This window comes from Mustela nivalis (assembly GCF_964662115.1).
Source record: "Mustela nivalis genome assembly, chromosome: 12".
Classification (NCBI taxonomy): domain Eukaryota; kingdom Metazoa; phylum Chordata; class Mammalia; order Carnivora; family Mustelidae; genus Mustela; species Mustela nivalis.
In genome coordinates, this window is record NC_139031.1 from 20267793 (window position 1) to 20292856 (window position 25064).

The window sequence follows — 25064 nt, forward strand, 5'->3', positions numbered from 1 at the left end:
TGATCTTTGGTCTAGGCCCTTATATCTTCAGGAAAAACAAAACTAATTGTTTAAAGTGAAAATTACATTTTGACAAAATTTTCTTTGAGTACAAAACCACAGAGATAAAAGTAGCAGTACCAGTATAGTAACATATTTACTGAAAACTTATGAAATGTTAAAATTCACTCTTAGTTAAGACAGACTAAATATGACTTAATTTAAAAAAAAAAACAACTTTATGAACTAGGTATTACAGATGGGGAAATGTGTGTTTAGGGATATTAGGGAACTTAACCAAAATCAAGCAGCTCTTAAGTGGTAGGCAGGGACTCATGTTTCACTCTGATTTACTTCTGAAATTATTTCATCAATAAATTCTTAGTTTACTTCTTAAGAGGAGTTGTTACCCTAGCTGTCATAGTGGTTACAGAGACTGAACTCCCCATATAATACCCATTTCATCCCAAATAATTATCAAGCCCTAATCCCATGCCCCTCAACAAAGATTAATTTAGAATGGTGTGGACCCCAATTCTGGCTAATGTAGCCAATATTTCTCTTGCTTCTAAAGAAACATGCCAAGAAGACAAATCTACTTTTATTCTTCTGGAAATTTTCCTATCTGTATGCAATGTACATAAGTGCTACATCCAGTCTGTACAAGTATGAGGATGAAGTCAATTCAACAATGATGACAAAGCAGACACAGGAGAAACTGGAACACTGAAGTGACCAACCATGAAATCTACCTCTGGACTTGTTATGTTATTTAATAACATATTCTTACTTTTTTCACAAGGGTTTCCTTTTACATGAATCCATATAGATTATAATTTATAAAGACAAATTTACTATAAATTCTATCATCTGACTCTGATCTCAATCTGAAAAAAGGTTTTCCCTTCTTCTTCATTTAGTCCCTGAACGTAAATACTTTTCCAAAGAATTTGTAAGTAAAACTGTCTGTTCACCAGGACTTACACACTTGCCACAGACTGTGTAACGTACAGACATCTCCCTAATGTTTCTCTTTTCTGGGTAATTACGAAGCTCAGCTGCAATCATAACCGTTAGCTTTCAAGTCTTTTCAGATGGCTTTAACTGAAAACTTCCATCCCATCTACTCCTCTAGTCCTCCTTCAGGACTTCAAAATTTTTGCAATAAGAAAGTTCTAATATTCTTCTTTCCTTCTGAAGTCAGCACTCAGACAGCAGCATTTGTATTTTAATTGTTATAGTAAGGAGAACAAGTAGATTTGCAACTTATTTTATTAAGAGTGTTTCATAATCTACTCCCCTGTGGGCTTTTCTGATAATTCTTGCTCATCCAGCTTACTCCGACCAATACTCTCCCATTACAAGAACTGGAAAACTTCTTCTCAGATAAAATTAACAGGGGTTCCTGTTAATAACGATGATAATAAAATATGAATCATAAATTTAGAATTCTATAGATATAAAACATAACTGAATTTATTCAGTTTTAAGACAGACACATAAAAGTTAAATAATCCTCTTAAAAAAAACAAAACAGAAGATACAATTATTTGATAAAGACAATGATTTTAAAATATGCATTAATTCTACATAATGGCTACCTGAAGAGAAAGAATAAAGTAAAAGACATGAATATACGGAGACAAGTACAAAACTAAGAAAGACAAGGAAACTGCAGACATGAAAAATAGAAAGCAAAAATACAGAAAATTAGAAAAGTCATACATTTTGTATTTCTTTAACAGTAACCAATTGCCCTATTACCTAAGTCCCTGATTCTAGTTATAATTAGCAATACAACTTTGATAAGTTCCTTATCTGTAAAACTTGTGTTTAAGAGTTGGATAGGGCCAGGGGTTCCTTCCAAATTCTGGCACACTAAGATTCTACCACTGTTATAATCAATATATTTACTGGAATTATGTGCGTCCGGCCAATTTTACTTTATGTAAATATATATATGCCTTCATCTCCTCTTTCCCCTTAAGCCTTACAGCACCATTCGGAAAGAGAACTCATAAGAGTGATCACATCAATAGTTCTATTCAAATGAAGGACCCCATCCTTGATCTTTCAAGTCCTTCTGAATATTGCAAATAAAATTAAAATCTCTGATTGTTTCCTCAACCAATCATTCTCTTTTTTTAACCAATCCCACTCTTACTAACCTAAAAAGCTTACAAATACTCTACCCATCAAAACTTCACATTATTTTTCCTTTATCAAACACAACTGTCCTAAGAAAATATAGTGTCAGTAATTTTCAAAGTAAAAAGAACAAACTCCCCAACATTACATAATTTCTGTAAAATAATTTGTAAATGCACACACAGACACACAAGTGGAAAAAAGTAAGACACTGCCATGTGTCAAAAAGTTAAATGATTTTCTTTGGTTCCCAGGATTAGTATGATTTTTTTTATTGGGGGTTTTTTCTTTGAACTTCATTGTTTTCCTAATTCTTTTTTTTTTTTTTTTTTTGCATTGAGTACTATAATTATGAGAAGCCACAAAACAACTAATATACGAACTATTTTCAAACCTCAAAAGATACTTTGTAACATAGTTATTGTAACATACTGTGACATAAGCCATTTTCATAGACTTTGTTACCCCTGAGTCCATTCTTCACAACTCACTAGACAGATCCACATTTCTACAATCAGTGCTTTATACGTTAGCATTAGCTTGTTTTTAACAAGGACAAAGAGAGCCAAATATGTCCAGAGTTTATTTACAGTCAGGCTTGCAGAGGATATTACTCATAATATTTAAAATATCAGCTACTCCAAATTTAAAATATTAGAAATTATGATAGTCTTATTCTAGGTAGATAAAATTAATCTTCTCCTGAATAATGGACAGTCAATAGCACAACATCAGATATGCTCAGTATAAAATAAAAGCTTAGAGTAGGGGGGGGGGAAAGGCAGGGAATAGGGGAACTTTCCTAGTCACGTGATTGACAGTTCCTCAGAGTCACCTTAATGTTAGTAAGTATCTTACATTAAAACAAACTGCACATAAAACTTCTACTTCCAATAAAGCATATTCCTAGTATATAATGACACCCTAACAAGGCACACCATTTTGTAGCCAAGCAAACATTTGAAAAAAATTAGGGAACTTTAAGATTTGTATCCCTCTCTCCCTAATGAATTCCTTTAGTCTTCACAAATCTAAAAGACAACAGTTCTCTTTGATGTCTCCTCCCCTTCTGCAGAGACTTTAAGAAACACGAAGAAAATTATTCAGATATAGCATTATCAAATCTGGAAATAACCTTTCAAAAAAGATCTTACCATAGAAAAAAGAACTGACTTTTATTGAGTACCAACTATGAGCAAGGTACCACAAAGGTTAAACTAATTTACTCCTTAAAATAAACCTATACAATGGTGATTATTAATTACTGCAAAGGTTAAAAAATTAAGGTTCAAAGAAGTTAAGTAACATGCCCAAGGACTCCCAACAAAAAGGTATAAAGCTCAATTTCAAAGTCTCAAATCTTTTCAACTCTCCAGACTAAATACAAAGATAGCTTATATATATTTATAATGGATTAACACACATTTAATAGATTAATTTTTTTTTTTTTAATCTAAGATAAAACACTGTGACAGACCTGGAAAAATTTACCTAATCAACAATACATGGAAAAAAACCAAGAATTTGTTTGGAAAAGAAAACGTGCCATACCAGATCATTCTACTACATATTAAACAAATCCAATATTAAAAGATTAAAACAAAAAGAGTTGAAGAAAATTATTTATGTTTCAAGGGAAGCAATGTAATCTCCTCTTAAATGAAGACCTACTGCTCCTGTGGCTAAAGTTTACTTTCTATGTTTCATTTCTTTTCTGGAATGCTGGTTTTACCACCACTCTAGATTATTTACTTACTGAAGCATTTCTGTTGGTTGGAAGTGGTGCAAAAAAGCAATGGTTTTTTTGAGAAGCTAGCTATTCTACCAAAAAAACAAAACAAACAAACAAACCAAACCAAACTGAACACCTCTTCTTTTGAAAGAAATTTGGCTTAACATAAGACAAAAGCTGGAAATCTATAAATTTCAGCCCTCTCACATCCCTTCTACACTCCCAACTATCCAACTCTATTATTAGCTTATTGACACTGATTCACGTTATAATATTAAGTCATCTAACACTCCAAACAAAAAAATTACAATGACTTAAAAAATACGTATCTGCATTTTACAGAGAAACATGATAAATTAAAGACAACTCTCATTTAATCTATTCTATTATGCATTATTGTTTCTTGACAGGGAAAGTGGGTTATCAATAAACCGTCCAGATGGATCTGGAGTAGGTTAGATGGCATGGCTATATAATAACTTTCAATGAAATGACATGCTTTAAGAATCTTCTTTATGTCTGTAAAAAGAAAATACAAATAATGCAAATGCTTTTTAAGGCTTTGGTAAATAGTAATAGTCCATGCAACAAGAAACTTTATTTTTTTAATAGATTTTATTTATTTTATTTTAGAGGAGAGAGTGTGTGTGTGTGAGTGGCTAGGGGAGGAGCAGAAGGAGCAGGAGAGAATCTCAAGCAGACTCTGTGCCGAGTGTGAAGCCCGACACAGGGCTTGATCCCATGACTGTGAGAGCAAGACCTGAGCTGAAACCGAGTCGGCTGCTGAACCAACTGAGCCACCCAGGTATCCTGAAACTTCATTTTTAAACAGATCAGGTTTAATTTCTAGAAATAAAACAGTCATAAACTCGAAACCCCTAGAAACAATCAATAAAAATGGTACAAAGATTAAAGAAGGATAAGGATTTTTTTCAAAATACACTGCTTTCAGTATCTTGTTTTAATTTAAAGAATTCCCTTTTAAGATCTAAAAATAAATGAAAGTTGACACCTCTGCATCCCAAACTTTCACCGTGTTCCCTATATTTCTAATTCTTGAAAGATCTTGCTACTAATAATAAGCCTTTTGTTTTGGTATTCCTACTTGTAGATATTTTAAATGATTCAGCAAAAAAATTTAGGCTCTCTGTTGAAATAATGACATTCTCATCTACAAAAATATGACAACACCCATTCTACTGTTTTGAAAATCTCAAAAACAAATAAAAAGTGAGGCATTTAAACATTCCTGTGAACTAAGTATAAAAATTACTTCCATGCTTTAAGAGGAAGTCAGGCAGTTGCTAGTATTTCTTTCTGACAAACATCTACAGCAGGAAATCAGAAGGATCTGATAAAAGTAAAACTATACAAAAGAAATGAAAGTATCACTTAGGAGAAAGCATGCTAAGACTGAGTTGCTAACAATTTTCAAACTATTTAAAGTCTCCAGGCCCAACACCACCACATTTTTCCCCCTATGATTAAGACTATAATAAACACATTTCATACAGTCCTAACTAGGTACAAGCTGTTCTTGTCTCCAATAGTGAATACCCACTTAAAAAGTACATTAGAAAAAAAAAAATGAAACTTATGAAGTTTTTACCAAGAGAGAAAAAAAAATGTTCAAACCTCATCCAAGGTTAAAAAAAAAAAAGCATATACAATAGTACTTCAACCCATACCCAAAGTTCTCACTTCTTTCTTTCTCCCCCCCACCAAAGATTTCATTTATTTATTTGACAGAGAGACAGCAAGAGAGGGTACACAAGCAGGGGGAGTGGGAGAGGGAGAAGCAAGCTTCCCGCCAAGCAGGAAGCCCGATGTGGGACTCTTGATCCTAGGACCCTGGGATCATGACCCATGCCAAAGGCAGATGCCTAACAACTGAGCTAGCCAGGCACCCTCTATCACACATTTCTCATCAACAAATTGATGACAGGGGTGCCTGGGTGGCTCAATTAAGTGTCCAACTCTTGATTTTTGCTCCAGTTATGATCTCAGGGTAGTGAGACAGAGCACCCCTCCCAGGATCTTGGAGCCTGCTTAACATTCTCTCTCTCCCTCTGCCCCCACCCTGCTCCCATGCATACTCACTCTTTCTTTTTCTCTCTTTAAAAAGGGAGGAGGAGGAGGAGAAATCCTAAAGTATATATGCTTAAGGCAGAAGAAAAATGATCCTAGATACAAGATCGGGGCACCTGGGTGGCTCAGTCAGTTAAGTGTCTGCCTTCTGCTCAGGTTATGATCTCAGGGTCCTGGGATTAAGTCTCATGGCAGGCTCCCTGCTCAGCAGGAAGTCTGCCTGTGCCTCTGCCCCTTCCCCCACCTCATACTCACAAATACAGAGTCTTAAAAAAAAAAAAAAAAGATACAAGATCAATGATTCAAAAATTACTGAAGAACAAAAAGATCAGTACATATTTGGGTAAAATTACCGAACACTGACTGAATACAGTAATAATAAGACTAGTAATATTTTATAGGGTCTTTGAATGTGGTATCAAAATAAAGAACAATAACTTATGAGTTGGAAGATGATCAGATGGGAGTTGAAAAATCTACTATGTCCTAATACGGGAAAAGTGGAAAAGCACTGATTAATTTTGTTAAATATGCATACTTGCTGTAATTTCTTGACTAATATAGTCTAGATAAACAAAGTATGTTGCTTCCAAACAAAAAGAAAAAACTAAGAAGATTAAAAAGTTTTAAGAGTTAGCAACCAAAAAAAGGGACATGACAAAGTATATACAATAAAATGGTAATGGGGCGCCTGGGTGGCTCAGTGGATTAAAGCCGCTGCCTTCGGCTCAGGTCAGGATCTCAGTGTCCTGGGATCGAGTCCCGCATCGGGCCCTCTGCTCAGCGGGGAGCCTGCTTCCCCCTCTGTCTCTGCCTGCCTCTCTGCCTACTTGTGATCTCTCTCTGTCAAATAAAATAAATAAAATCTTAAATAAATAAATAAATAAAATGGTAATTATTAAATCTATTTATTTACCACCGATTCAATCATGTAAATGAAATAAATGCTCAAATCAAAAGAAGGCAAATTTTTTTGAACTAAATTTATAGGAGACACTTGTTTTAAAAAAAAAAAAAAAGGATACAGAATGGTTGAAAATAAAAGGTAAAAAAAGAAACATTATGCAAATACTTACCAAATGAAAGCTTAATGTAAAACAATTTATACCGTGAAGCAAAAACACTACTAAACTCAGCCACAGCAACTTCTTGCTAGACAAGTCTCCAAGGGCAGGGGAAACAAAGGCAAAAATGAACTATTGGGACTTCATCAAGATAAAAGGCTTTTGCACAGCAAAGGAAACAGTTGACAAAACCGGAAGACAACTGATAGAATGGAAGAAGATATTTGCAAATGTCTTATCCGATAAAGGGCTAGTATCCAAAATCTACAAACTCAACACGCCAAAAAAGATAATCCAATAAAAAAATGGGCAGAAGACATGAACAGACATTCCTCCAAGGAGGACATACAAATGCCCAACAGACACATGAAAAACAGCTCAGTATCACTCAGCACAATGAGATACCACCTCACACCAGTCAGAATGGCTAAAATTAACAAGTCAGGAAACCAAAAATGTTGGCAAGGATGCAGAGAAAGGGGAACCCTCTTATACTGTTGGTAGGAATGCAAGCTGGTTAAAATGCGAGCCACTCTGAAAAACAGTATGGAGGTTCCTTAAAAAGTTGAAAATAGAGCTACCCTACAACCCAGCAGTTGCACTACTGGGTATTTACTCCAAAGATTTAAAATGTAGTGATCCAAAGGGGCACCTTCACCCCAATGTTTATAGCAGCAATGCCCACAATAGGACAATAGCCAAAGTATGGAAAGAGCCCAACAGATAAGAAGAGGTGGTGTGTATGTGTGTGTGTGGATACTACTCAGCCATCAAAAAATTTGAAAACTTGCCATTTGCAACGACAGGAATGAAACTAGAGGATATTATGCAAGTTAAATAAGTTACTCAGAGGGGTGCCTGGGTGGCTCAGTGCGTTAGGGCCTCTGCCTTTGGCTTAGGTCATGATCCCAGGGATCATGGGATCGAGCTCCACATCAGGCTCTCTGCTCCGCAGGGAGCCTGCTTCCTCCTCTCTCTCTGCCTAGTTGTGATTTCTCTCTGTCAAATAAATAAAATATTAAAAAAAAAATAACTCACTCAGAGAAAGATAATCATCATATGATCTCACTTATATGTGGAATTTAAGAAACAAAACAGAGGATCCTAGGGGAAGAGAGGAAAAAATACAAGATGAAATCACAGAGAAAGACAAACCACAAGAGTCTCTTAACTCTAGGAAACAAACTGAGGGTTGTTGGAGGGGAGGGGGCTAACGGGCTGATGGACATTAAGGTGGGCACGTGATATAATGAGCACTGGGTATTATATAAATCACTGACCTCTATTTTTGAAACTAATGTTAATTAATTAAATTTAAAACAAAAAAATTAAAAAACACTACCAGAGATAAAACACATTTCATAAATGAGAAACAAAATTAAAGAATTTAAATTGTGTAAATATCTAGACACATGGCTTCAAAATATATAAAGCAAAATTGCACAAACCCCTAAGAGATGGGCAATTCCAAAATCACAGTGGAAAGAGTTAACATATTTTTCTTAGTACCTGAGAGAATCTGACAGAAAATATCACTATTGGTAAAGAAAACTTGTGGAACATGGTTGGCAAACTGAACCAATTAGGCATATACAGAAAACCACCCCAATAAATAAAGAATTCATATTCTGTCTAAGTATGTATGATATGTTTATAGAAATTAAACAAACTAGACTGTACAGTAAGTCTCATCAAATTTCAAAGAACTAGAATTCTATTGAATATGTAATCTGACCACCATGCATTCATGCTAGAAATAAGTTAACAACAATTAAAAAAAAAAAAAGAAAAGAAATCTGGAATTTGGATATTTAATTTGGAAATTAAAAACAAAACTACAAAAGAGCCATATTATTTCATAATGAAATTGTTGAACTGGATAAAATGAAAATACTTCATAGCACAACAAGAAAATAAGTAGAGGGGAATTTATATCCTTAAATGTATATATGGGAAAATAACAAGTCTGGAAATTAATATGCCAAGCATCCATCTTAGTTAGTTACAAAAAGACGGCAACTTCCAAAGACAGAAAGAAGACAACTAGAGTAACAAAGACATTACAAATAAAAGAATCAACAAACCAGAAATTAGTTTCCTCAAAAGACCAATAAACTTAATAAATTTCTGGTGACAGTGATAGTGATGGGAGTGGGGGGAGAATTCATAAATGAGAAATAGAAGGAGTGAAAAGAGATATTTTAAGAAATCCTGAAAACATTAAACAAGGGGATATTAGGTATATTTTCATGCCCACAAGGTTGAAATTTTAAGTGAAACTGACAAATTGCTCAAAAAAAGGATCTTTTTAAAGACTGAACCAACCAAACAACCCTGAATAGTCTTACAACATTTAAATCAATTGAACTGATAGACAAAAATACTTTCCCCAAGCAATGTCCAAGCACAGATAGCATAATAACAAATTCTACCAAGCATATGAGAAAGAATTCAAATCTTACACATACAGATTATAGAAAGAAAAGGCTAACTCTTCAACACATCATGTGGGATTAGTGTAAGAAGGATACTAAACCTGAAGACAAAGGTAAGATAAAGAAAAATTACAAGGCCTATCTCATTAATGAAAATATAGTTGGGAGAATTCTAACAAAATGTTAAGTCCACCTAAATCCAAAACATACCAAAAAAAAAAAAAAAAAAGAGAGAGAGAGAAAGATAGATTCATCTGAGAAATGCAAAGTTAAGTATATCTGAATTAGATTCATCTGAGAAATGCAAAGTTAAGTATATCTGAATTTTAACATTAGAAAATCAATCACTATGATTTCACATATTAATAGAATTTAGGAGGAAAAAATGGTATCACAAGAGATAAGAGAAAAAGTGGTAAAATTCAATTCATAACTCTTGTTAAGAGTTTATGTTATAGGTTACTCGTATAGGTTACTATTAGGTTACTCGTAACCTAATACAGGATCTCCAAAATCCCAGATCAAACAACATACTTCACAATGAAATGTTGAAAGCATCTGTTTTGAGATCATGAACTATATAGGGATATCCACTATCATTATGTCATCTCACCCTTGTACTAAATATCCTGGCCAAAAGATTAAGCACAAAAGAAAATAAGGCATAGGGCTGGTCATTATGCATGCGTATGGTAAACTGAACAGAAATGAAAAACACAGCACAATTTGTGCTACACAGCTAGCAGTGTTTAAGTCACCAATTAGACCTAACACTTACTGCCCACCTGCTTGTACTCCCTAAACTTTGTCTTATATTTTTCCGTAAGCTATTCTTTTCTGTTTAGCTCTTAATTGAGGTAAATGAAACCGGAAAGCACCCTTGAGGTGATGGAGACTGCCCTGACAAGATCTCCCGCAGGCCCAGACCACCCAAACCTCTTGAGCTAAACCCTGAACCTACACCTGCACAGGAGCATGGAGTGACCTCTGGTATGAACAACTACCTTTACCTCATTATAATACTCCAACCAAGGAGGAGCCTCAGCTTCATTCTCATACATACAATGTATGTGTAGGCATGTTTCCCTAAGGCATGTGTGTGATCTTATGCTAGCATCTACATATGACAAAGAATCCCAACCTAAATATTCATCCTAACCCTAAACAAAAGGAACCCATTCACTCTCTCTCAGGGAGTCACAGCTCTGAAAGCCATTTCCTGTGATCTCCTTTGCTGCAAATAAAAGTTTTCTTTGTGTAACAACTCAACCTGGTGCAGTTTCTGACTCACCAAGGAGTGAACTCATGTTGGCTCAGTTACAGTTCAAGGGTAACTGTTTAGCACCAAAAGCTTTGTTAGTTAAGAAGGATCTCAAATTAATGGCCTCAGCTTTCATTTTTAAGAAACTGGAAAAAGAAGAGCATATTAAAACTGAATTATGTAGAAAAAAGGAAATAATAAAGGTAGAAATCAATGAAATGGGAGAAAAAGAAACAGAAAGACAAAGAAACCATCACAAATTTCAAGAGTAAGATACGACATAAAGATGTCATAAAGATATAAACAACTTTATGCCAATAAATGCACCAATTTCGATGAAATGGGAATATTCCTTACAAGACACAAACTACCAATGCTCAATCAGAAGATATACAGAATATGAACAGCCCTGTTGCCATTAACAATATTAAATATGCAGTTAAAAACATTGCCACAAAGATAACTCCAACAAGACTTGAGATCTCACTTAAAAAACGAAGAATGTTGAGAGGGAAACAGGCCTGCCACATACTAACCACCACCTCGTAAGCCATGGAGTGAGAAGAAATTTTAAAAGAGATGAAAGAGAGAAAGGGAGAGAGGAGGAGGGAAAGTGAGAAGGAGATAAAGACCTCCAGTTGAAACTTTAGGACCACTTTATTAAACTTTATCCCTTCTTTATCTCACAAAAGCAAACTGTAATTTAAAGAGGAAATAAGATAAACATTGCATAGCAAAGCTAGGTTCTCTTTGACTATTTCCTGTTCCTAGGTGATTACTTCTGTCCATCATCATTGGATTCTACTTCTTCCTCAGGAACTGTTAGGGAGAAAGTAGCAATAATTGGTCCAGGGGTACTGGACCTGCAATGAAATTAACTATAAATGTAGGGGTTTTTCTAACAAATAGTAAGTCTATTAGAAACACTTTCTCTCAAATATCTCAAATACTCATATTTAAAGAACATACTAAGATACACTAAACGTAAGCTCTTGTTTCCTCCATTTTAAGATGCTTTTGATTCCCTAGGCTTTGCTATTTAGCAAACAGGAACTTCTTGCCCTTCTCTGCTATGTTTTTAGTGGAGCAGAAGCCAAAAAACTCTGCAGTGTTTACTTCCTTATTTGTCCAACAAATCATCATCAGTGAAGTCAGCAGCAAACTGAACAACCCTGGAAGGAATGTTTATTAACTAAACACTGTTCCAAGCCATTTGAGGAGTACAAAAAAATATGTCTTAGTTCTAACTCAGGAAGAATAACTACCAATTTTCCTCAAACTTGAGCCCTTCCTAGAGCTAGAAAGGTAAATTAAGCCCCTATGGTATCAAAGCTGCACACAATCTTAACAGTTTCTCTTAAATGAGTATATTGATAAAGACACAGTTTTTAAATGTAACTGTTTCCAGCTTAGTGAGAGCATAGAGCTGCCAGAGGTTTTTGTTGTTCTCACTGAAATCTACCTTAACAAAATATTACACACCTTAGGATAAAGATTTGAAGCAAAACTAACAAATACTTGTGACTTCTTCATCTTTAGGTGAAAAAAATATAGCATTCATTCTTAGAAATGGCATACATAGATTTATACTTTCATTGGTGGTATTTTAATGGCTTGGGAAGATATTAATAATCATATATATTGTATTTATTTATACTCCAAAGTCTACTCTATTTCAAACATAATAATCATTTATTTGCAAGTATCATTACCAATTAAATAAGCAGTAACAATGTACAAGGCTGAGAAGCAGGTTTGTTATTACAAAGCAATGGAGCCAGAAGTAATTCGTTTTAAGTTAACTTAAAATTTATAAACTCAAGAAAGGGAGCACTGGTTCCATTTTCTTCAGTTGTAAAATATCCAACCCATCTGATAAATGAGCACATAATAATAATGAATGATAACAGAGATAAGATTAAAATACATGAAAGCAGAGATTGGAGAAAGTCTATTGTCCTTTCTTCCTAGTAAAAAAAAAATGACCAAACTCCATTCCACAAGTTTTATACTGAGCGCTAAGCTGTTTTCACTCACAACGCTTCTAATACCAAATGTGTGGGGTTTTTTTCTCACACCAGCTATTTTTCCAATTTTCTGACACCAACTGGGATCCAACAATTCAATTCTGACACTATCTACCTGAAGTTACCGTCAGATCCCTGTAAATTAAAGGGTTCAGTCCCACGAGACAATCCTCACTTCACATGCCAACCCCGACTCCCAGGCCTATACTTCTTATTTATTACCTACAAATCTGGGGTTCCCACAGCTCCCCCTCAGGTTTAGCAACTCATCAGAGTGAGTGGGGTGGTGGTGTGTGTATGTGTGTGGGTGTGTTTTCTACCTCTTTAGGCACCTCAATGTTTAGGGCCTTTTTCTTTTCTCTTTTGAGTCTCTATTACCTAGGCATAACTGATTAAAACACTGGTCACCGGTGATCGGACTCAATCTCTGACCCCTCCTCTCCCTTCCCTGGTTGGGTGGTGGAGCTGAAAGTTTCAGCCCTCTACACACAGGGTTTGATCTTTCTGGAAATCTGAAGAGATCTAGGGCTCTCAGCCACCTCTCATCTCAGCATACAAAAAAACACTCTTGTCCTCCACCAAATTCCAAGAGTTTTAAGAGACAAAGACCAAGTATTTATTCAAGAACAATTTTTTGAAGATTTTTATTCATTTTTTTAGAGAGAGGGAGAAAGAGCAAGCACACATGAGCAAGGGTTCCCCACTGAGCAGGGAGCCCAAAGTGGGACTTGATCCCAGGATCCTGGGATCATGACCTAAGCCAAAGGCAGACACTTAACCAACTGAGCCACCTAGCCACCCTATTAAAAAAGATTTTTTTAATTTATTTATTTTTTTTTTTAAAGATTATTTATTTATTTATTTATTTGACAGAGAGAGAGAGATCACAAGTAGGCAGAGAGGCAGGCAGAGAGAGAGGGGGAAGCAGGCTCCCTGCTGAGCAGAGAGCCCGATGCAGGGCTTGATCCCAGAACTCTGAGATCATGACCTGAGCCGAAGGCAGCGGCTTAACCCACCCACCCAGGTGCCCCTAAAAAAGATTTTTTAAAGGATTTATTTATTTGAGAGAGTACACACCCACACACATATCCATACACCATGTGACTGGGGCAAGGGGCAGAAAGAGAGGAAGAGAATCTTAAGCAAATTCCCTGCTGAGCAGGGAGTCCAAAGCCAGACTCAATCTCAAGACCCTGAAATCATGACCTGAGCTGAAACCAAGAGCTAGATGCTTAACTGGCTGAGCCACCCACGTGCCCCTATATATTTTTTTCTATTATACCACAGCACCTATTCTGTTGTTTGTCACTGGCAGAGATTATTTTTTTAAAAGAATACCATTCTATAAAATAAGAACAGACACTTTAAAAATAACAAAACATACCAGACCATACCAGACCTTAAATATTCAAATAGATGTCATCCTCCAAAACGATTATCTTTGGAGATTATATCATGTTCTAATATTCACATTTTTTTCAAAACCAGATTATAAACCATTCAAGAAAATTAGCAATTATGTAGCATCCATATCACACAAATGTTTCCAGTACAAATACCCTCATTCATTATAACTTTCTATTAATAACATTTTTAACATATCCAACTACCCATTATGCCAAATTATGCCCTTAAAAATGGTAATTTTCTATCAATAAAAATACATAAAGGAATAGGCCTCCAAAATGGAAGGCAACATTTAAAGCCTTTTTGTAACATTGCTTAGTGCTAGTCAATGTTAGCCTTCATAGATGCAAATGCGTGCTTCCGTGGTTTCCCAAGATGGTAATTTAGATTTAGATATGTGAGCTCAAATATGTTTCTTTTTTTTTAAAGTATCATTATGGACCTATCTTACATAAAAGAAGCACATAATTCAACAAGCTAACAATCTTTATAGAGTAAAAATGGGGAAAAAGTAAACTAATAATTGGCATAAGATTATATTATTTTCAAAAAACTGTTTCTGTATACATTTGAAATCACCTTAAAAAAACAAAGTTTACATGTTTATAACATACCATTTACAGCTTTTTCAATCAATTCTTCACAAGCATCAAAATCACCCTTTAACACCAGTTTATCATGTAGATCTGTTAACATGGGATGTTCTAGGGCAATCTTCGTTTTTTTTTGTAGCGATTCAAAGGCCTCTGTATAGTTGTGTTGTCTGAAGTGTTTTAGACAAAGGCGAATAGCTTCCTGTTCACGGTACTACTGGAACACAAGAGAAAGTATGAAAAGAAGAGATTTGCTTAGTTATTACTGTAGGCAACAGGAGACAACTAACCTAAAGTGAGCATTTACTATGTACTAAGCATTATACTATTCATTATTATTATTATTCATTATACTATTCATTATACTATTTGTTATTATTTCCACTTTGAAAGGCAAAGATGAAGCTTAGTCAACTCTAATTACTTGCCAAAAGTCACGAAAGTATATAGCAGAAAGATATAAAAGACATGAAGATATACAGATATACATATCTATATACCCAGAGGAATTAGTTCATGAAGGTGGAAGATATAAAAAGATGAAACCAAACCTAATTCTAGAGCCTGAACTTAAAAAAAAAAAAAAAAAAGGGCAGAGTAACTTTATCAAAGACCACTTAACATTGCAAAGATTGTAACTTCCATGGCATTTACTCATCAGATTACAATGTTGGTACTGAATGCACAGAAACCATTAAATAACATACATAAGTTATATTATGCTTTTTATTCTTGGTTCTTAGTTGAAGTTACTATATGAAAAGCAAATATTATCAAGTGTTTTATGTATTTCAAAAACCACAGAGTTTATGCCTCAAAATGATCAGAAGACAACTACCTAAATTTTGTATTTTTTTCTAAGCCTGGGCTACCTCATCTCTTACATGGCTATAAAGCAAAAATCTCAATTAACTAAAATCCAAAAAGAAGAATGTTCAATGTACTAACTCTCCCCTATTAGGATGAATGCCAAAAATGCGAGCTTAGATAAAAACTTAAGTTTTCTATCAGGTTGCATATAGATATACAATAGGAGAAAATTTATGAAATAATAGTATTTCAACACTTTGAAAAAAAGATTGAAACTCAAAGAGGTGAAGACTAATTGCTAGAGGTTCATAATAAATGCAGTGAACTTAAAAAGTGATTAAGACTGAACAATTTTATGTTCTCAAATATAATCTCTCCACAGTGTTGCAACTTCCTACAATATCAAGAGATTGGTGTGAGTATAGTAAAATACACACACACACATATCATAGGCTAAAGGGAAAACTGTACTCAAGTATCAGAGAAATTTAATCATTATTTTTTAAAAGAACCAACAGAATTTAGAAGATGCTAAGTATATACAACTATGTGCATAACACTGTAAAGGTAATTTTTAACATGTAAAAATATCATCTCTACCCTGAAAGATCTTACAGTAATACAGGAAATCCAAGAATATATGAAAAATACAGAAAATACTAAAATTCAGCCTCTATTTTAAGTTGAATATAATCAAATGCCAAAAACAAATTAGTCAGAGTTCCTCAATTAAACTAACCAGAAAAGAGCTGAAATTCCATATGAAAAACCTTAGAATTTACAGTGTTTCCCAATCTCCTATGAGTAGATCAGTTCACCCCTACTCACAAATAAAAGTAACAGGAAGTAGTGAAGAGAGTGAAGCTTTATCTCCTTGACAAGAAAGAGTGAGCCCCCCATTTAAAAAAAAAAAAAAAAAGCTATGAGAGTCACAAGCAAAAAACAAAGCACAAAAGGTATGCAAAAACCCCACAAGACCTACTTCTCAATAACTTAAACTGACATTTTCCAAGCTGTATCTACAGTATAAAATGATCTATGAACAAAATTGTTAAATATAATTTTTATACTTCCTATAAGCATAAGATCATAATACTTACAGAAGCTATTTCAAATTATTTAAAGGAAAAGCAAATATTCCTATTTTACTCAACAAACACAATCGAGTAATGTGTTATAAAAGCAGTCCCCACTAAAAACTATGTTTAAAAATTTCTATCAATATAGGTTGAAAACAAAATTCAGGATCAGAAAGGTTTAATAATATATATAAATGGCAGACTCTGGAACTAGACTGCCTGAGTTTATATGCTAGCTTAGGCACTTTACAATTAATTGTGAACTGTGTGGACTTGAGCAAGATACTCAAACTCTCCATGCTCTATTTCATCATCTATAAAAGAGGGATAATAATTGTACCTATCTCACAGAATGGTAATGATTAAATAAGTTATAAAGACTGCTTAGCAGCTGGCAGAATATAAATAATAAATATTAGTTGATTAATCATTATAGTTATTATTATTCTCAGTATTTTAAATTTTTCTAAATGAAGACAAAGCTTGACACATTTCTCCCCTTATAGACATCAGAAACATAAAATCAGGATTTTAAAATACAGTCCTACCTTGCTATACCAGTTGAGACAGGGTTGTACTACGTCGGGATCATCAATGCCACTAAGTTCAACATACCAGATGCTAAAGTTAAAGCTGGGTCCCCAGGATAAGAGTGGAACTTTGTGGAGAAAGAGAGAGAGAGAGAGAGAGAGAAAGAAAGAAAGAGGAAAAAATTAACATAGTTCAAATAAAACCTTAGCAGATTAAAATCACTACTCATGCCCATTTCAATTCATTCAACAAATTTTCAGAACATTTTTCTTTTAAAGGCTAACACTGTATTATTAGGTGCTGGGGCTACAGTAAAAAAAGAAAATATGATCCATGCCATCAAGCGGTTTAATTAAATTAATTAATTTATTTATTAAAAAAGATTTTACTTATTTGACAGAGAGAGACACAGTAAGAGAGGGAACATAGGCAGGCAGAGTGGGAGAGGGAGAAGCAGGCCTCCTGACCAGCAGGGAGCCTTACTTGGGGCTCAACCCCAGGACCTTGGGATCATGTCCTGAGCCAAAGGCAGATGCTTAACAATTGAGCCACAGGGTTTACTTTATAAAAACACTACAAAATAAATTCAAAGCGCTCATTTACCTACCCCTCTTAAAACAGGACCAGAGCTAGATTATTTAGCAGTCAAATTTTATCAAACCCACAAGAAACAAATTATTACTATATAAATTAAACTGTATCAGAGCACAAAAGATTAAAGTTCAATTCTTAACAAGTGGCATAACCCCGAAAACAAAATCAGAAGAAAAATAATTTAAGGCTGATCTCAGTTATAAGTATAAATTCAAAAAATTTTTTTAACTTGCAAAAAAATTCTACGAGGTTTTTACTGTAATCAAATATAGAGTCTATTCCAGGAATGGAAGGATGATTCAATAATAGAAGCCATATTAGTGTAATTCACCATGTTAACCAAGTAAAAGAAAATGTGTCTGATAACCTCAACTTGTGTTTACAATAAATTAATAAAATTTATTTTCTACTCATTAGAAAAAAAAAAAAACCCTCTTGGGGTGCCTGGGTGGTTCAGTGGGTTAAGCCTCTGACTTCGGCTGGAATCATGATCTCAGGGTCCTGGGATCAAGTCCCGAGTCGGGCTCTCTGCTCTACAGGGAGCCTGCTTCCCCCCTCTGTCTGCTTGCCTCTCTGCCTACTTGTGATATCTCTCTGCCAAATAAATAAATAAAATCTTAAAAAAAAAAAAAAAAGAAAAGAAATAGAAGACAAAAGAAAACTACCTTACCAAAAATTTTTGTTAAATATCAAAGACCTCAAAAATTAAACCTAATCGAGAAACAGTAAGTATTGCAGTTCAAGTCCGTAACAGGACAAAGAATCCCAATTATCTCTTTTATTCAACACTATATGGAAGATCTTAGCCAATGCAATATGAAGGAAATAAAAAACCAAATTAAGAAATAACAGTGAACATGATATAGCTATCTTCATAAGAAATTCAAGAGATTCAACTGAAAAACTTAAGATTGTATTCAAGGTAAACATGAAAATCAGTCTTCCCTTTTCTTGTAATAACCAACTAGAAAATTTAATGAAAAGTCCCCTTTAAAATGGTCACAAGAGGACGCGAAGTGGCTTGGTTGGTTAAGCGACTGTCTGCCGCTCAGGGCTCAGGTCCTGATCGGGGATAGTGCAATCAAGTTCCGCATCGGCTCTCCCTGCTCTGTGTAGAGTCTGCTTCTCCCTCTCCCTCTGCCTGTCACTCCCCCTGCTTGGGCTCTCTATCTTTCTCTGTCAAATAAATAAATAAAATCTTTAAAATAAAATAAAATGGCCCTCTCCCTCTGTCCCTGCTTGTATTCCCTCTCTCACTGTCTCTCTGTCAAATAAATAAAATAAAATCTTTAAAAAAATAAAATAGTCACAAGAGCTTACAACATCTCAGAATAAACTTTAATACAGGCAGAATCTATTGAAGATAACAGAAAATGTTACTTAAGAACTGAATAAATGAAAGGCCTTACAATATTCTTAAATGGGAAAACTCAATGTTGTAAACATGCCAGTTCTCCTCAAATTAATTGTAAATTTAATGGAATCTCAATAAAAGTCTCAGTGGTATATATCCAATTTTTTCTTTTTTATAAAAAGCAATGGTGAGTAAAACTTCTAGCATCTTAGTAGTACCATGAAAATATATCAGTATTTCTTTTTTTTTTCTTAAGACTTTGTTTTTTTTTTTTGACAGAGAGCGTAAATAGGCAGAGCGGCAGACAGAAGGAGACGGAGAACCAGACTCCCTACCTAGCAGGGAGCCTGATGCAGGACTTGATCCCAGGACCCTGGGATCATGACCTGAGCTGAAGGCAGCTGCTTCATCTACTGAGCCACCCAGGCACCCTAGTATTTCTTAATACAGTAAAGATTAAGTTGTATTCCTTGCCATCATATACTTGGAGTTTTAAAAAGGGGGGGCAATTCATTTAAGAATGTCCTTAATAATGCAATAAAAATTTTAATAAATCCTAATCATTAGGTACACATCTTTTTAACATTCTGTGTGACACAGTGGGAAGTACACATAAAGTACTTTTGCTACATACCAAAGCATAATGGTTATCTCAAGGAAAAGAATCTACATAGCTGTTCGAGCTAAAATAGCTATTTGTCTTCCCCTGTGCAAGACCCCTAACAGGATACAACTTCCTTTTAAAAGAAAAATTGACAGATCACTTATGATTATTTAATGTGGAGTATAGGACAGATATTTACCTGTCATTTCAAAGAAAACAACAGACAGTATTTGTTGCCAAAAATAAAATTCAAGGGGCACCTGGGTGGCTCAGTGGGTTAAAGCCTCTGCCTCCAACTCAGGTCGTGATCCTGGGGTCCTGGGATCAAGCACCACATTGGGCTCTCTGCTCAGTGGGGAGCCTGCTTCCCCCCTCTCTCTCTCTGCCTGCCTCTCTGCCTACTTGTGATCTCTGTCAAATAAATAAATAAATAAATAGATAAATAAACCTTAAAAAAAAGAAAAGAATAAAATTCAAGCTTTCAAGGAAAAATCACGATTTTAGAGAATTGGGACACCTGGATGGCTCAGTCAGTTCAGCATCTGACTCTTGATTTCAGCTCTGGTCACGATTTCGTGGTCTTGGGACTGAGACCCCTGTTGGGCTCTGTGTTCTACAGGGGGTCTGCTTGAGATTCTCTCTCTCCTTTTTCCTCTGCCCCTCCCCACCCTCTCATTAACAATAAATAAATAAAACCTTTAAAAAATATACCCCCCCCGAAAACTGGTATCCAAGGTTGCAAATTTAACTATTTCCAGGCAATTAAGACTTTGCTGTAAGACTGGTACTGATCTATTAATGAGTATGTTTTCAAAAAATATTACATAATAAAATGTTTCAACATCTGGAAGATCTGCATAACTCAGTGAGCCATATTCTTAAATGAATAATGAATGATGTCAGAAAACCACACATGGATAAAAGTGCAAGACAAGCCAAAGAATTTTTTTTTTAATTTATTTATTTTAGGGACTGAGCACAAGCAAGAGTGGGAGGGACAGAGGGAGAAGGAGAGAGAATCTCAAGCAGACTCTGTGCTGAGTGCAGACTGAGTGGTAGGCTCAATTCTACCATCCTGAGATCATTACCTAATCTAAAACCAAGAGTTGGACACTCAACCAATTGTGCCACACAGGCGCCCTGCCAATGGATTTTAATATAACGCTAATATGGTTCAGAACGAATACTAGAATTACATTTTAAAAACTGACACTTGTCAAGTTTTAAATATCAAAGTAGAATAGCCACCATACCTGATATCAGACCTGATTTCCAAGTCTGCTGTTCTCTTTTAGCATATCATATTCATGAGGAGCAAAAGTGTTACTAGGTCAAATGATTTTCTATCTGTGTGAGTGAAGACACACACAGGCAGTAGCAACCAGTCATTAGCATATATGACAGACTTCCAGGATGTATAAAACGGCTCTTAGTTTACATGTACAAACAACAAAATTTTCAGAAAGTTTTATGAATGAATACTAAAGTATCTTTAAAAAATTTTTTTAATTTATTCGAGAGAGAGTGATTGAGAAAGCAGAAGCTGGGATGGGGCCCCTGGCGGGGTGAGGTGGGAAAGAGGCAGAGGGAGAAACAGACTCGGGGCTGAGCAGGGAGCCTGATGCAGGGCTCCATCCCAGAACCCTGGGATCATGACTTGAGCCAAAGGCAGATGCTTAACTGACTGAGCCACCCAATCAACCCTAACATAGGATTTTAAACCCAAGGCCAAAAGAACATAGTCTCTAAGTATAACCAGACATTAGTTAGGAATTTCAAGTTCCAGGTCCATGTTCAATAAGATTAGGAGAAAAAACTCCTCCTATTATATCTTATTCAAGTCCCAGTAAAATGTTCACTTTTTTAAAAAAGACTTCATTTGGGGTTCCTGGGTGGCTCAGTGGGTTAAGCCTCTGCCTTCGGCTCAGGTCATGATCTCAGGGTCCTGGGTTCGAGTTCCACATTGGGCTCTCCACTCAGCGGGGAGCCTGCTTCCCCCTCTCTCTCTGCCTGCCTCTCTGCCTACTTGTGATCTCTCTCTCTCTCTGTCAAATAAATAAATGAAATCCTTTTTTTTTTTTTTTTTAAGATTTCATTTATTTATTTGACAGAGAGAGAAAGAGCACAAGCAGGGGGAGTGGCAGGTAGAGGTAAAGGGAGAAGCAGGCTCCTCGCAGAGCAGGGGGAGCCCCACGTGGGACTCAACCCCAGGACACTGGGATCATGACCTGAGCTGAAGGCAGTTGCTTAACCAGCTGAGCCACCCAGGCACTCAAAAATGTTCATTAAAAACTATTTTAGCAACTGTGTTTTTAGAAAGATTCTGCCTACATACTGGATGGCCCAACAGAAATATTTCTAAAATAATATTAATTGTAATTCTTAAAGCCTTTCAAAGAACAATGTTGAGAGGGAGGTTAATTAGGAAGTCATCTCACAAGAATACCATATATTAAAGATGAATGAAAAGCAAAATTAATTTTTAGCAGATTGAAGGGATATATACAGAATAAGCAGAGTGATGTACACCCACTTCAAATTTTACAAATGATTTCTGTGACATTAATAACTTCAATAATGCAAATAGACATACTATGCATTATATGTCAAATCTAAATGTGAACTGCAGCTCCAGGCACATGTTCTTTGCTTCCTGATGAAAGAGATCTTTGTTCCCACCTCAAATAAAGATTAAAAATTCTTAATACAAATCCTAAAGCTAAGAGTTTGTATCCTACGTTCAACTGCCAATTTTCCTCATTGGACAATCAGACACAGGTATGATCAGGATCAGTGCCTCTCTTTCTTTTTCATAATGACATGTGTAGAAAGTAGTAATATTTTTTTAAAAGATTTTATTTATTTAACAGACAGAGATCACAAGTAGGCAGAGGCAGGCAGAGAGAGGAAATGAAGCAGGCTCCCTGCTGAGCAGAGAGCCCAACAAGGGGCTCGATCCCAGGACCCTAAGATCATGACCTGAGCTAAAGGCAGAGGCTTTAACCCACTAAGCCACCCAGGCACCCCAAAAGTGGTAATATTTTTATGGCAAATATGGGTATGAGGCTGCAGGCTCCTGATACTCTAGGATCAAAGCAGGGTCAACATCTCAACACAACAAAAATGCCTCTGTGGCATATTCAGTATTCTTTGGCTGTATCACTTAGAAAACTCCCATCCTAAATGGTTGAAACAGGTATTAGAAGATGCTAGGAATTTCAAAGTTCTGAAAGATCCTAAAAATTCAAGACTAAGCACTCCGAAAGGATACATCTATTTTACTACAGAATTAGTGAGCACACAAAACATTTAGCACAGTATCTGGTACATAGTAAGTGATCAATAAATATTAGCTATTATTATGAGTTATTACTACTATATTAACTTTTCTCTTCTTGGTACATTTTTTAAAATATCAACTTTCCATCTGTCTGCATAAAGGGCCACCATTACGGCACTCCTCCCAGACTTAGTACTCATTCTAGACTTCAAAATACTTCTGAGGATCCAGAATGCACGCCAAATCCAGCCAGAGCTGAAGTTTCTCCCTAAAGCCCCCACAACCATCCAGTCTGCAAAAATCGAAAATAATCCACAGAAATTTAAGTCATTCTAGGGACGCCTGGGTGGCTCAGTTGGTAGAGCAGCTGCCTTTGGCTCAGGTCATGATCCCAGCGTCCTGGGATCGAGTCCCACATCGGGTTCCTTGCTTAGCAGGGAGCCTGCTTCTCCCTCTGCCTCTGCCTGCCATTCTGTCTGCCTGTGCTCACCCCCCACCCCGATAAATAAATAAATAAATAAATAGTCTAAAGAAAAAAAAGAAAAAAAAGAAATCTAAGTCATTCTAACAATTTATCCCAAGAAGGTAAACATGTATCTGCTAAATCACCAATAAGAGAGAGCTACACATCACTCAAGTACTTTTTCAGAATGATTGTTTTTTTAAGAAAACATGGTGATAAACTAAAAATACTAACCTAACATAAAGGCTTTGAGTTTCACATTTTCATATTATATTATTTTCAAAGAAAATGTATCAAAAAAATGTTAAGAAGACTAGAAAGCAAGCATACAGCAGACCACTATTAGTATCTTTTAACAGAGAAGAAATATGAAGTTATCTAAATATTAATATCCTAGATATAAAATGAGTTAGTAAGTGTCTACAATTATTTGAAAAGCTCCAATTAACATTTTGCCTGAAAACCATAAAACTAACCCAGGGTTAAGTAAAAGACATCATTATGCTCTGTAATTGAAGGCTGACAGAAAGGCTGACATTTAGGCAGCTGAATGTCTAACTTTTCCAGAAGAGATAATTTTATAATTTTATAATTTTTTAAGGGAAGAAACCACACAACTTCCCTAAACAGACATCTACTCACACTTATAATGAATAATACTAGAAGACTGAGAACTACAGAAGCAGTAGCAGTAGGTAGTTTCCTTCAAAGTAAACCAATGACTGTAGGTACTGCGCAAAAAAAAGCAAAAAAGCACAATAAAATAAATAGAATAAAAGATTCTGAACATAAAAAGAGAAAGAGAATTTTCACTTTGTGTGATGAAGCAAAACAGGTTGAATAAGTACTTTAAAATTTAATAGAACCTAAATTTATTACAGAAAAATATAAGACATCTCACTGCTTCTAGATCTGAAATATGCAAATGCACAACTACTAAAGCTATGCTAGGGTCTGTAGGAACTGGGTGGTCTGCATACTGAGGAAAGAAGTACTCAGTACAAAAAAAAAGCAACCAAGAGTTAAACTTAGTAAAAAAATTTGCTTGTTCATAAATTCTCATAGGAAAACAGCAAACAGGTTTTTATTTACAATTATTTATTGTAACAATAGAAACCATAGTCTAAAAAAAGTAACACAATGGATAGCCCAACTATTATCAAAGTAGTTTTTCTTTTATAGTAGTCCTTAGTAAGACCTTAGATATTCTTTTTACCCAACAGAACTATTTGAGTCAATGAAATGAACAGGCCACCACCTCTTGATACGTTGGCAAAAAATGAGTACGAAGTACACTGCTCGTTCCAAAAGAGGACTTTTTCTCCCAAATCAAAACCTGGTATTCTGGCTTTTATTAATATTCTTTGAAGGATCTGATTCACTTTAATTTTAACATAATACTTTGAGCTATGCAACATAGATGCAGACTGAAAATTGAGTCAAGTCTTCAACTTTTCTTTCTTTCTTTTTTTTTTTTTTTTAAGATTTTATTTATTTATTTGACAGAGAGAAATCACAAGTAGATGGAGGCAGGCAGAGAGAGAGAGGGAAGCAGGCTCCCTGCCGAGCAGAGAGCCCGATGCGGGACTCGATCCCAGGACCCTGAGATCATGAC

The 25064-nt window shown here is 35.3% G+C and overlaps 1 protein-coding gene across 3 annotated transcripts in view; it reads right to left on the reverse strand.

Moving 5' to 3' along the window:
• The window catches only part of MKLN1 (muskelin 1), a 306882-nt gene that overhangs the window by 84335 nt on the left and 197483 nt on the right, over positions 1 to 25064 (reverse strand). For all 3 annotated transcript variants that reach the window (XM_082694003.1, XM_082694002.1, XM_082694001.1), the window contains exons 5-6: positions 17172 to 17281; positions 14756 to 14948 (exon numbers count right to left, since the gene is read on the reverse strand). In XM_082694003.1, the coding sequence (XP_082550129.1) occupies positions 14756 to 14948; positions 17172 to 17281 (303 nt within the window). The remainder of the gene's footprint in view (positions 1 to 14755; positions 14949 to 17171; positions 17282 to 25064) is intronic.